We start from the raw sequence: 12,582 nt of genomic DNA, 5'->3' as shown, positions 1-12,582 counted from the left end.
AGCGCAGACCCTGACCCCTGACCCTGACCCTAACCCTGACCCTAACCCTGATCCTAACCCTGACCCCTAACCCTGATCCTAACCCTGACCCTAACCATAACCCTGACCCTAACCATAACCCTGACCCTAACCCTGATCTAACCCTAACCCCTGACCCTAACCCTGATCCTAACCCTGACCCTAACCATAACCCTGACCCTAACCATAACCCTGACCCTAACCATAACCCTGACCCTAACCCTGATCCTAACCCTAACCCCTGACCCTAACCCTGATCCTAACCCTGACCCTAACCATAACCTGACCCTAACCATAACCCTGACCCCTAACCCTGACCCTAACCATAACCCTGACCCCTAACCTGATCCTAACCCTGACCCTAACCATAACCATAACCCTGACCCCTAACCCTGATCCTAACCCTAACCATAACCCCTGACCCTAACCCTGACCCCTAACCCTGACCCTACCCTGACCCTAACCTTAACCCTAACCCCTGACCCTAACCCCTAACCCTAACCATAACCCTGACCCCTAACCCTGATCCTAACCCTAACCATAACCCTGACCCTAACCATAACCCTGACCCTAACCTGATCCTAACCCTAACCATAACCCTGACCCCTAACCCTGATCCTAACCCTGACCCTGATCCTAACCCTGACCCTAACCATAACCCTGACCCCTAACCCTGACCCTGACCCTCACAGTGGAATCGGCTGAACTCTGAACCCGATTCCACCAAACCAAATGTGGCTGCTGATCCGTCAGTGTCTTGGGGAATGTATGGAAGGCTGGAGAGAAGTTCATCGCCACGGTGGGAGGGGCAGCGAGGACAGTGGGAGGGGCAGCGAGGACAGTGGGAGGGGCAGTGAGCACGGTGGGAGGGGCAGCGAGTACAGTGGGAGGGGCAGTGAGCACGGTGGGAGGGGGCAGCGAGCACGGTGGGAGGGGGCAGCGAGCAGTGGGAGGGGCATCGAGCACACAGGGAACGCCCAGCCACACCAGGACGAGTGGAAATCAAAGAAAGGTATCAAATGAACAACTGCTCGGGGGGTAAGAGGGCGCCCAAGGACGCCGTCACTTTGGGATTCTAGCCCACAGACTAAATCCAGGGTCAAGTACAAGCAAAACTAGCGTTCCTGTACACGGAATTTCCAACCTTTGGACCTGTTAATGAGGTTGCATAACAGGTCTTCAGCAAAACCTTCCGATTCCTTTGGAATTTCAACCTTTCCGCATTCATTTGTGCTAAAAGCTGATCTGATCTTCATCAGCCCAGTCAGGGGTATCGGCGCTCTTTAGAACCCGTCCGGCCCGAATACACTGGAAAACCCATGTGAAGCACTGGAACGGGAGCCGGCTCGGGATCCTGCTCCTGGGCTGATTCTAGTAGCCGTGTCCAAGGGTGGCCGTAGATCCGTGGCCCACAGGAGCTTCCTGTCATCGTGAGAGTGTTTATCAAAGTGTTCCGGGCACATGACTTCCGCCCCGAATTAGGTCAGATCCCATTTTAGGAAAACGAATGCAGAAAACCACAATATTTCAAAGGTTTCCATACTTTTCCATACTACATAGGAAATGATGTCGTTATATATTTCACCAAGCTGCCATTTTTTCCATTGAGCTGAACCCAGTAGCACCAGTGGCACCAGTGGCACCATTAGCACCAGTGGCACCATTAGCACCAGTGGCACCAGTGGCACCATTAGCACCAGTGGCACATTAGCACCAGTGCCACCATTAGCACCAGTGGCCCATTAGCACCAGTGGCACCATTAGCACCAGTGGCACCATTAGCACCAGTGGCACCAGTGGCACCATTAGCACCAGTGGCACCATTAGCACCAGTGGCCACCATTAGCACCAGTGGCCCATTAGCACCAGTGGCACCAGTGGCACCATTAGCACCAGTGGCACCATTAGCACCAGTGGCCCATTAGCACCAGTGGCACCAGTGGCACCATTAGCACCAGTGGCACCAGTGGCACCATTAGCACCAGTGGCCCATTAGCACCAGTGGCACCATTAGCACCAGTGGCCCATTAGCACCAGTGGCACCATTAGCACCAGTGGCACCATTAGCACCAGTGGCCCATTAGCACCATTAGCACCAGTGGCCCATTAGCACCAGTGGCACCATTAGCACCAGTGGCCCATTAGCACCATTAGCACCAGTGGCACCATTAGCACCAGTGGCACCATTAGCACCAGTGGCACCAGTGGCACCATTCGCACCAGTGGCCCATTAGCACCATTAGCACCAGTGGCCCATTAGCACCAGTGGCACCAGTGGCCCATTAGCACCATTAGCACCAGTAGCACCAGTGGCACCAGTGGCACCATTAGCACCAGTGGCACCATTAGCACCAGTGGCACCAGTGGCCCATTAGCACCAGTAGCACCATTAGCACCAGTGGCACCAGTGGCACCATTAGCACCAGTGGCCCATTAGCACCATTAGCACCAGTGGCACTAGTGGCCCATTAGCACCATTAGCACCAGTGGCACCAGTGGCCCATTAGCACCATTAGCACCAGTGGCCCATTAGCACCATTAGCACCAGTGGCCCATTAGCACCATTAGCACCAGTGGCACGGCCATAACTCCCAACGTGGGCGTGATGGAAAAGCGGCAGCAGATTAACGGCAGCATCCAGCATAAGTTGCAGCAGGAGTGGAGACGTTCTTCACCAGCGAGGACCTGAAACTTCAGGCACTTGGAAAGTGCAGTTTTCCATTCAGAGGGGAAGTGAAATGAAGGAATGTGATGTGATGGAGTTTTGAATTTAGAAATACAGAAAAGAAAACAAACACATCCCGACAATAGAAGCTCTGCAAAGCTAAAAAAATAAATAGCGAGTTGCAACACGTCAAGTATAAACGTCATCCGAGTCCTTATTTAGCTTCAGCTCGGCCAACACGGACGAGGGGAGATTCCGCTGCAGCAAGATGACATTGGGACTTTTTAGGAGCAGTTTGTGGTTGGGTTAGGGTCCATCAGAGCCCACCCTGGCCTGGGTCAGGAGCTCAGCACCACCGGAGCCCCCATCACCTCCGGCCTGCTCCGGCCTCCACGTCCTGCTTCTGCTGCTTTGTCAGGAAGTACTTGAAGAACTCGTAGACGGACCAAGCAATGGCAGTGGAGGGCATCTGGTAGATCACGCGAGCCTGGACGCCTTTGAAGAAGGCGGCCGGGCCCCCGAGCCGGTAGACGGTCCTGAAGGCATTGGCCATTCCTGACAAGTGGCCGCTAATGTGGAGGGAACTGAGCGCGACGTTCTCCTGGGTGTTCAGCAGCGTCTTACAGACGTCGAGCGGCGTGGTGACGGCGGCGGAGATGGCCCCCGCCGCTGCCCCGGACACGATGTGGCTGCCAGGACGGTAACGGCGGTGGGGGTTCAGCTGCTCCTGCATCAGCTCGTAGGTGATGAAGTGGACCGCCTGGAACGGGATGTTCATGGTCAGCTGGGTGCTGAAGCTGCGGTAAAAGGCCCCGACTCCCTCAGCACGGGTCACCCTGACGACACAGTCCCAAAGCCCTCGATACGGGGAGCCGAACATCTGCAGACGCTGCTTGATGACTGGAAGAGGGGGGGGGGGGGGTTAGAGGGGGGGGGGGGGGGGGTTAGGGGGGAGGGAGGGGGGAGGGAGGAGAGAGGGAGGGAGAGAGGGGGGTTAGAGGGGGGAGGGAGGGAGAGAGAGGGGAGGGAGAGAGGGAGGGAGGGAGGGAGAGAGGTGTTAGAGCTTCCACACACGCACGTGCACGTACACAAATATAAGATTGATAAACCAGCACTGTCAAAAAATCTGTTTATCTGAGTTTCAACTCTTCTTCTCTCGAACTTATTCAGCTTCAAAGGTCAAAACAGTCTTAAGGTCGATTGGAATGATCGCGCCAAGATCACTGGGTGAGATAACTAGTTCTAACTAGTGGTCTGACTAGAGGTCTAGAGGACTAGAACTGGTTAAGTGGCTCTCTGTGACATGTTGACTGTGTTGTGCTCTGAGCAGGACGACTCATCACCTTCAGCTGGATTCATGACGACATCATGCAGCACAGTGGCCACGCTGCCGGCCACACCTGGAACAGAGGAGACATCAGGGTGAGGGTTGAGGAGCAGCTCCTGGCCTGAGGAGCAGCTCCTGGCTGAGGAGCAGCTCCCAGCCTGAGGAGCAGCTCCCAGCCTGAGGAGCAGCTCCCGGCCTGAGGAGCAGCTCCCAGCCTGAGGAGCAGCTCCTGACCTGAGGAGCAGCTCCCAGCCTGAGGAGCAGCTCCTGACCTGAGGAGCAGCTCCTGAGGAGCTGCTCCTGACCTGAGGAGCAGCTCCCAGCCTGAGGAGCAGCTCCTGACCTGAGGAGCAGCTCCTGAGGAGCAGCTCCTGGCCTGAGGAGCAGCTCCTGAGGAGCAGCTCCTGGCCTGAGGAGCAGCTCCTGACCTGAGGAGCAGCTCCTGGCCTGAGGAGCAGCTCCTGGCCTGAGGAGCAGCTCCTGACCTGAGGAGCAGCTCCCAGCCTGAGGAGCAGCTCCCGGCCTGAGGAGCAGCTCCTGAGGAGCAGCTCCTGGCCTGAGGAGCAGCTCCTGGCCTGAGGAGCAGCTCCTGGCCTGAGGAGCAGCTCCCGACCTGAGGAGCAGCTCCTGACCTGAGGAGCAGCTCCTGAGGAGCAGCTCATATCTCTCGCTCATATCTTGCTGAACGAAGGCAGACGTCTTCGCTCGTTAAGTCTCAATATTAGCACAAGTCAGCAAGTCACACCAGGAAAAGCCAGCAAACAAATTTGTGATGTAATTTGAGCCGTTTTATGTGTGTTAATGCAATACAAGCACATTTTACAGCTCCAGGAGTTAAACAGACTGATGATGTGGTTACGGTTAGGGTTAGAGGGGTGCAAGGGTTTGATTAGGGTTAGGGGTTAGGGTTAGGGTTGAGGGTAGGGTAGGGTTAGGGTTGGTTAGAGGGTTAGTTAGGGTTAGGGGTTAGGGTTAGGGTTAGGGTTAGAGGGTTAGGGTTAGGGTTAGGGGTTAGGGTTAGGGTTAGGTTTAGAGGGTTAGGGGTTAGGGTTACGGTTACGGTTTGGGGTTAGGGTTAGAGGGTTATGGTTAGGGTTAGGGTTAGGGTTAGGGGTTATGGTTACGGTTAGGGTTAGTAGGGTTAGGGTTAGGGTTAGGGTTAGGGTTAGAGGGTTAGGGTTAGGGTAGGGTTAGGGTTAGGGGTTTAGGTTAGAGGGTTCGGGGTTAGGGTTACGGTTAGGGTTAGAGGGTTATGGTTAGGGTTAGGGTTAGGGTTAGAGGGTTATGGTACGGTTAGGGTTAGAGGGTTAGGGTTAGGGTTAGAGGGTTAGGGTTAGGGTTAGAGGGTTATGAAAGGGTTAGGGTTAGGGTTAGAGGGTTATGGTTAGGGTTAGGGGGTTATGAATAGGGTTAGGGTTAGGGTTAGAGGGTTATGGTTAGGGTTAGAGGGTTAGGGTTAGGGTTAGAGGGTGAGGGTTAGGGTTAGGGTTAGGGTTAGAGGGTATGGTAGGGTTAGGGTTAGAGGGTTATGGTTAGGGTTAGGGTTAGGGTTAGAGGGTTATGAATAGGGTTAGGGTTAGGGTTAGAGGGTTAGGGTTAGGGGGTGAGGGTTAGGGTTAGGGTTAGGGTTAGGGTTAGAGGGTTAGGGTTAGGGGTTAGGGGGTAGGGTTAGGGTTAGGGTAGGGTTAGAGGGTTATGGTTAGGGTTAGGGTTAGGGTTAGAGGGTTATGAATAGGGTTAGGGTTAGGGTTAGAGGGTTATGAATAGGGTTAGGGTTAGGGTTAGAGGGTTAGGGTTAGGGGGTGGGGGTATGGTTAGGGTTAGGGTTAGAGGGTTATGATAGGGTTAGGGTTAGGGTAGGGTTAGAGCAGGGGTGGGCAAACATTTTGATTCGTGGGCCACAATGGGTTCTAACATTTGACAAAGGGGCCGGACCAGGAGCAGATGGATGGATGGAGTGCTTTGGTAACCTCACCTCATTGGAGAAAAAATACACATCTTGGGATATGGAGAAAACATGTGCTTTAATTTCAAATGAAAATGAAGAGAAGCATTACAACAAAATATCTGACTTTGGAATGAGTCTTAAAACACTTAAAATCAAATGAATAAAATGTGCCTTTTAAAAAAAAATTAATAACCATTTCTATTTTAAAGCACTGAAAGTTCTGTTATCCTTCAGGATATCACCATCACTCTCCTCCTGACTGTCTTTTTTCTAGTGGGAAAACACCAGAATTGCAGTGAAAATTTAACATTAACAAGGTTTATTCATTTAATTTTTCAAGTTTGGCGGGCCGGATTAAAACGTTTAACGGGCCGCATGTGGCCCCCGGGCCGTAGTTTGCCCATGCCTGGGTTAGAGGGTTATGGTTAGGGTTAGAGGGTTAGGGTTAGGGTTAGAGGGTTAGGGTTAGGGTTAGGGTTAGAGGGTTAGGGTTAGCTCATACTGTACCATTGGCAACATGGCTGTTTCCTCCACTCTGAATGACATCGCTCAGTGAATATTTGACCTTTTCATAGCAGGCAAAGTAGAGCGCGTGGGCAGGTCCTGCCCCCAGCATGGTGACATTAAGGCCTCTCAGGGGTCTGAAGATGCCCTCTGTCTGCACGATCCTCTTCAGGGCCTCATACACCCCCCTGTACTGAGCGTTGGGGTCCGGCTGGAAACTCTGCATTCTGGTCTGTGAACATGAGGAGAGATTGTGACTCAGGAGGTCTGAACAGGCAGGGCCGCACGAGCTGTAGCTCTTAACCCTCTAACCTCTAACCTGACCCTCTAACCCTCTAACCCTGACCCTCTAACCCTCTAACCCAAACCCTCTAACCCTGACCCTCTAACCCTCTAACCCCCTTACCCTAACCCTCTAACACTCTAACCCTAACCCTCTAACCCTAACCCTCTAACCCTAACCTAACCTAACCCTCTAACCCTAACCTCTAACCCTAACCCTCTAACCCTCTAACCCTGACCCTCTAACCCAAACCCTCTAACCCTGACCCTCTAACCCTAACCCTCTAACCCAACCCTCTAACCCTAACCTAACCCTCTAACCCTAATCTAACCTTACCCTCTAACCCTCTAACCCTAACCTAACCCTCTAACCCTCCCTAACCTAACCATTTAACCCTAACCTAACCTAACCTAACCCTAACCTAACCCTAACCTATCCTAACCCTCTAACCCTAACCTAACCCTAACCTAACCTAACCCTCTAACCTTAACCTAACCTAACCCTAACGCTGCCAGCCGGACTGAGTTAGTACGTCAGGGCCGTCTTTGTTCCAGCAGGCCAAGTTACGGGGTGATAACGTGTTGGGCTGGTCCGGGACCTGGTCCGGGACCTGGGCCAGACCTTCTCCCTCAGTGTTCACATGGAGTTCCTTCCTTTGGCTTAACAATAAAAGATCAATTACATTTCCTTCTGACACAATTTGGGGCACTTTGGGCACATTGAAATCTTCTATTTAGAGTTTGCTCGACTAAACTGACACAGTATAAGTCACCCTGTCAGGATAAGGAGACTAGGGTTAGGGTTAGGTTAGGCTTAGGCCAGTAAATGCCTGACTAAATCCCTCAGCAGCTGCCCAGTTAAACCAGTTCTAAAGAAATAACCTCAGCGTTGCCAGACAATTGAAATTTTCCTCAATTGTAGCCTTTGACATTCTTAAGACTAGAAAAACGACTTCACACACCCTTGAGTGTGAGGAGCCGAGTCCAAGTGTGTGCAGCCCTGATAAGATCCCCCTCCTGGTGGGAGCAGCACCGGCAACTCCCCAAGGTGGATTTATTTATGTGACATGTAAATCATTCCACAAGTGTCAACTGTCAGTGGATTAGGTCTAATTTAGCACGGATGCCCTGGGAAACTCACCAGAGGGGCCCGACCAAGCACAAGGAACGCTGCCAGAACTGGTTTGGTGTTGGCAGCATTGGTGAAGAGATCCACTCACATCTATAGGTATCTACACACCCATATAGATTACCCCTATTACAATAAACTATTACTATTACATTAAACATTACATTATTACACGATTAAACTATTACTCATAACTATTACCGGTAGAAAATATGCTGATGGCCAAATATCAGACAATTGTTTCTACAATCTCTCCACAACTGAAACGATGCTGATAAACTATAAACTACAAAAGTGAGCAGCCTCCGTTGCTCGTTTCTTTAGCTTCATGGTTTTTTTCTCAAGAGGAAACGACAGCAGAGTTTTGTGTAATCAAAGCTGATGAGGAAACCGCTACCATGACAAAGACCTTTACTTGTGTTGCCTTTGTCTGGACTACATAATAATGATCACTACATTTAATTGACAATTAAAAGAAATGAGCTGCCTTTGATCTGCAGCTCTTTCACATCAGAATTTGCCTCCAAAGGTTTGTGAAAAATACAGAAATCCCAAGAAAAAGCAGCGCTGGTGGTTTGTGGGGTCAGGAAAGTGTGAATCTACCAGCAGGATGAAGAAAACGGCTGAGACATTTCCAAAGAATTGACCTTTTGGTCTAGATTTAAACATTATCTCTACTCATATTCACTAGGGTTCTGAAACCGACAGATGTGTGGTTAAAGATACACCTGGTGTTCCCTCGTTGTCCCCCAGAATGATCATCTTTGCAATATTCTGAGGAACATGTGAGATGATTAACAGGTCCTCAGGTTGTTGGAATGTCCCTGAAGTCCAAGGTTTTCAGCTCATTGACATTTTTACAGCCATCATTTGGGTTATTGTTCATGCACCTGGATTATTGACCCTGATAATCTGGGATTATGTGAAAATCTTGAAACGGTCCTGGAAATAAAGTCCAAGTATCCTGAACGGAAAGTGACCTAGTAGCTTATCTCATGCTCTCTAGTTAAGAAGACTGTTAAGTAACCAAACTAACGTTGTCCTCAAGAACAAACCTTGAAGACACTTTGTGAAAAGCTTGGTAAAGGAGATGTGCGCTGAACTCCTGCGACCACTTTTCCTGTCCCCGACTTTAGCAGCGGCTACACAGCGGCTAACCCGGAGTTAGCGCTAGCGCCTAGCAGCGGGTAGCGAGCTGAGGTGCCTCGGCTCCGCGGAGCCAAACATCCCGGAGCGGTTACCTTGACAGAGTCCACGGGGTACATCACCGTGTGCTCCAGGACCCCGGCCACGGCTCCGGCTGTCATGTGGGTCATGACTGAGACATGAGGCGGTAAGCTCTCATAATCACCGCCGACATTAAACGGCTCGTCCTCCGTCTTCGCCTGCGACATGTCCAGCGGTGCCACCGCTCGCTCCGGGCTCACCTCCATGCGTGGCCAGCCCTGCCGGTTCGGAGGTCCGTGTAGCAGCTCACCAGCGGCGGCATGGACAACCACAACACCCCGTTACTTCGCGACTCGAGCGCCCGCGTGACGTCTCCGGCTGTCAGGGCGATGTGGGCGTGTCTGCGGCGAAGGCGGACCAATGGCTGCTCATATCGTCAGATTTAGGGCGTGGCTCTTCCTGAGAGCAGCCAATGAGAAGTGTGATGGGAGGAGTTCTCTGACTCTGCACAACACTGGCGCGCGATGTTTGCGGCTCAACTGGCTGAAGAGGGAGAAACCCGAATAAAGCCGATGGGTTTTAGCGACGCAATAAGACAAATGCCGACGCGTTTCTGACCTCACATCCATAACCTGGAACCGCCGTGTAGTCCCACACCAGAGGTACCACTCGGGGGTGACGGGTCACCGCACCTGGGCCAGTTGAGAGTGTGCATGTGATTGGACCCCACGAGTGAGCTGGCAGTGTAAATGTAAGAAAGAAGAACCAAGCATGTTAGTTAAAACTCATTTGATGAACCCCAGAGCAGAACCTTAGAGCTGAACCTTAGAGCAGAACCCCAGAGCAGAACCTTAGAACTGAACCTTAGAGCAGAACCTTAGAGCTGAACCTTAGAGCAGAACCCCAGAGCAGAACCTTAGAGCTGAACCCCAGAGCTGAACCTTAGAACTGAACCTTAGAGCTGAACCTTAGAGCTGAACCCCAGAGCTGAACCCCAGAGCAGAACCTTAGAGCTGAACCTTAGAGCAGAACCCCAGAGCAGAACCTTAGAACTGAACCTTAGAGCAGAACCTTAGAACTGAACCTTAGAGCAGAACCTTAGAGCTGAACCCCAGAGCAGAACCTTAGAGCTGAACCCCAGAGCAGAACCTTAGAGCAGAACCTTAGAGCTGAACCTTAGAGCAGAACCCCAGAGCAGAACCTTAGAACTGAACCTTAGAGCAGAACCCCAGAGCAGAACCTTAGAACTGAACCTTAGAGCAGAACCTTAGAGCTGAACCTTAGAGCAGAACCCAGAGCAGAACCTTAGAGCTGAACCTTAGAGCAGAACCTTAGAGCTGAACCTTAGAGCAGAACCTTAGAACTGAACCTTAGAGAGCAGAACCCCAGAGCAGAACCTTAGAGCTGAACCTTAGAGCAGAACCTTAGAGCTGAACCTTAGAGCAGAACCTTAGAACTGAACCTTAGAGCAGAACCCCAGAGCAGAACCTTAGAGCTGAACCTTAGAGCAGAACCTTAGAGCAGAACCCCAGAGCAGAACCTTAGAACTGAACCTTAGAGCAGAACCTTAGAGCTGAACCTTAGAGCTGAACCTTAGAGCAGAACCCCAGAGCAGAACCTTAGAACTGAACCCCAGAACAGAACCTTAGAGCTGAACCTTAGAGCTGAACCTTAGAGCTGAACCTTAGAGCAGAACCCCAGAGCAGAACCTTAGAGCTGAACCTTAGAGCAGAACCTTAGAGCAGAACCCCAGAGCTGAACCCCAGAGCTGAACCTTAGAGCAGAACCTTAGAGCAGAACCCCAGAGCAGAACCTTAGAGCTGAACCTTAGAGCAGAACCCCAGAGCAGAACCTTAGAGCTGAACCCCAGAGCAGAACCTTAGAGCTGAACCTTAGAGCAGAACCCCAGAGCTGAACCTTAGAGCTGAACCCCAGAGCAGAACCCCAGAGCAGAACCTTAGAACTGAACCCCAGAGCTGAACCCCAGAGCAGAACCTTAGAGCTGAACCTTAGAGCTGAACCTTAGAGCAGAACCCCAGAGCTGAACCTTAGAGCTGAACCCCAGAGCAGAACCTTAGAGCTGAACCTTAGAGCAGAACCCCAGAGCTGAACCTTAGAGCTGAACCCCAGAGCAGAACCTTAGAGCAGAACCCCAGAGCTGAACCTTAGAGCTGAACCCCAGAGCTGAACCTTAGAGCAGAACCTTAGAGCAGAACCCCAGAGCAGAACCCCAGAGCAGAACCTTAGAGCTGAACCTTAGAGCTGAACCTTAGAGCAGAACCTTAGAGCAGAACCCCAGAGCAGAACCTTAGAGCTGAACCTTAGAGCAGAACCCCAGAGCAGAACCTTAGAGCTGAACCCCAGAGCAGAACCTTAGAGCTGAACCTTAGAGCAGAACCTTAGAGCAGAACCCCAGAGCAGAACCTTAGAGCTGAACCTTAGAGCAGAACCCCAGAGCAGAACCTTAGAGCTGAACCCCAGAGCAGAACCTTAGAGCTGAACCTTAGAGCAGACCCCAGAGCTGAACCTTAGAGCTGAACCCCAGAGCAGAACCTTAGAACTGAACCCCAGAGCTGAACCCCAGAGCAGAACCTTAGAGCTGAACCTTAGAGCTGAACCTTAGAGCAGAACCCCAGAGCTGAACCTTAGAGCTGAACCCCAGAGCAGAACCTTAGAGCTGAACCTTAGAGCAGAACCCCAGAGCAGAACCTTAGAGCAGAACCCCAGAGCTGAACCTTAGAGCTGAACCCCAGAGCTGAACCTTAGAGCAGAACCTTAGAGCAGAACCCCAGAGCAGAACCCCAGAGCAGAACCTTAGAGCTGAACCCCAGAGCTGAACCTTAGAGCTGAACCTTAGAGCAGAACCCCAGAGCAGAACTCCAGAGCAGAACCTTAGAGCTGAACTCCAGAGCTGAACCCCAGAGCAGAACCTTAGAGCAGAACCCCAGAGCTGAACCTTAGAGCTGAACCCCAGAGCTGAACCTTAGAGCAGAACCCCAGAGCAGAACCTTCGAGCTGAACCTTAGAGCAGAACCTTAGAGCTGAACCTTAGAGCAGAACCCCAGAGCAGAACCCCAGAGCTGAACCTTAGAGCTGAACTTTAGAGCAGAACCCCAGAGCAGAACTCCAGAGCTGAGCCCCAGAGCTGATGACCATTAGGGACCCTAGCTAAGAGACATGTTGGTGAGACGGTGCCCCATTAGGGTGGCCTGAGGGCCCGCGTCCTGTAGTGGACCCTGTGCTCACTGCCTGGCACCGTAGCGCTCGACTGGCATTTGCCATGGACCACCAGAACTGGCCACTAGGCCCCTGGCGCCCTGTGCTCTTCACCGATGAGAGCAGGTTCAGCCTGAGCACATGCGACAGATGTTAAAGGGTCTGGAGACGCCGTGGAGAACGTTATGCTGCCCAACATCACTCAGCAGGACCGGTTTGGTGGTGGGTCAGTGGTGGTCTGGGGAGGCATATCCCTGGAAGGACGCACAGACCTCTGCAGGTTAGATAATGGCACCCTGACTGCTATTAGGTGGACCCACTGTCAG

General features: G+C 51.9%; 1 protein-coding gene and 1 long non-coding RNA gene across 7 annotated transcripts in view; both read right to left on the bottom strand.

Annotated features, from left to right (window-relative positions):
- LOC130526352 (uncharacterized) overlaps positions 1-947 on the bottom strand; it is a 1,308-nt gene extending 361 nt beyond the window's left edge. The window contains exons 1-3 of the long non-coding RNA XR_008950709.1: positions 691-947; positions 234-306; positions 1-198 (exon numbers count right to left, since the gene is read on the bottom strand). The exon at positions 1-198 is cut by the window's left edge and continues 361 nt beyond it. This is a non-coding gene — a long non-coding RNA (uncharacterized LOC130526352). The remainder of the gene's footprint in view (positions 199-233; positions 307-690) is intronic.
- Positions 948-2,676: 1,729 nt separating this feature from the next.
- On the bottom strand, positions 2,677-9,407 carry slc25a37 (solute carrier family 25 member 37). Of its 6 annotated transcripts, none has more exons than XM_057033936.1 (4): positions 9,115-9,407; positions 6,466-6,694; positions 4,027-4,083; positions 2,677-3,583 (listed from the first exon to the last, which is right to left on the bottom strand). In XM_057033936.1, the coding sequence occupies exons 1-4, from the start codon at positions 9,304-9,306 to the stop codon at positions 3,051-3,053; spliced, it is 1,011 nt and encodes a 336-aa protein (XP_056889916.1). In that variant the 5' UTR covers positions 9,307-9,407; the 3' UTR covers positions 2,677-3,050. The 6 variants fall into 6 exon arrangements, with proteins under 6 accessions (XP_056889916.1, XP_056889920.1, XP_056889917.1 ...); XM_057033940.1 differs by lacking the exons at positions 6,466-6,694; positions 9,115-9,407 and adding exons at positions 4,283-4,433; positions 4,624-4,841 and having other exon boundaries at positions 4,027-4,126; XM_057033937.1 differs by lacking the exons at positions 6,466-6,694; positions 9,115-9,407 and adding exons at positions 4,283-4,599; positions 4,643-4,841 and having other exon boundaries at positions 4,027-4,126.
- Between the last annotated feature and the right edge of the window lie 3,175 nt (positions 9,408-12,582).

Source organism: Takifugu flavidus, chromosome 5 (assembly GCF_003711565.1).
Source record: "Takifugu flavidus isolate HTHZ2018 chromosome 5, ASM371156v2, whole genome shotgun sequence".
NCBI classification, from domain to species: domain Eukaryota; kingdom Metazoa; phylum Chordata; class Actinopteri; order Tetraodontiformes; family Tetraodontidae; genus Takifugu; species Takifugu flavidus.
This window is presented reverse-complemented; position numbering and strand designations above follow the sequence as displayed.

Excerpts from the sequence above, each read along its gene's own strand:
- slc25a37 (XM_057033935.1), bottom strand. The coding sequence starts at position 4,672 with ATGAGCTGCTCCTCAGGAGCTGCTCCTCAGGTCAGGAGCTGCTCCTCA. Across the intron at positions 4,127-4,282 it reads CCTCAGGAGCTGCTCCTCAG|GAGCTGCTCCTCAACCCTCA; the intron begins GTCAGGAGCTGC and ends TCCTCAGGCCAG. Across the intron at positions 3,584-4,026 it reads CGTCATGAATCCAGCTGAAG|TCATCAAGCAGCGTCTGCAG; the intron begins GTGATGAGTCGT and ends CCCCTCTTCCAG.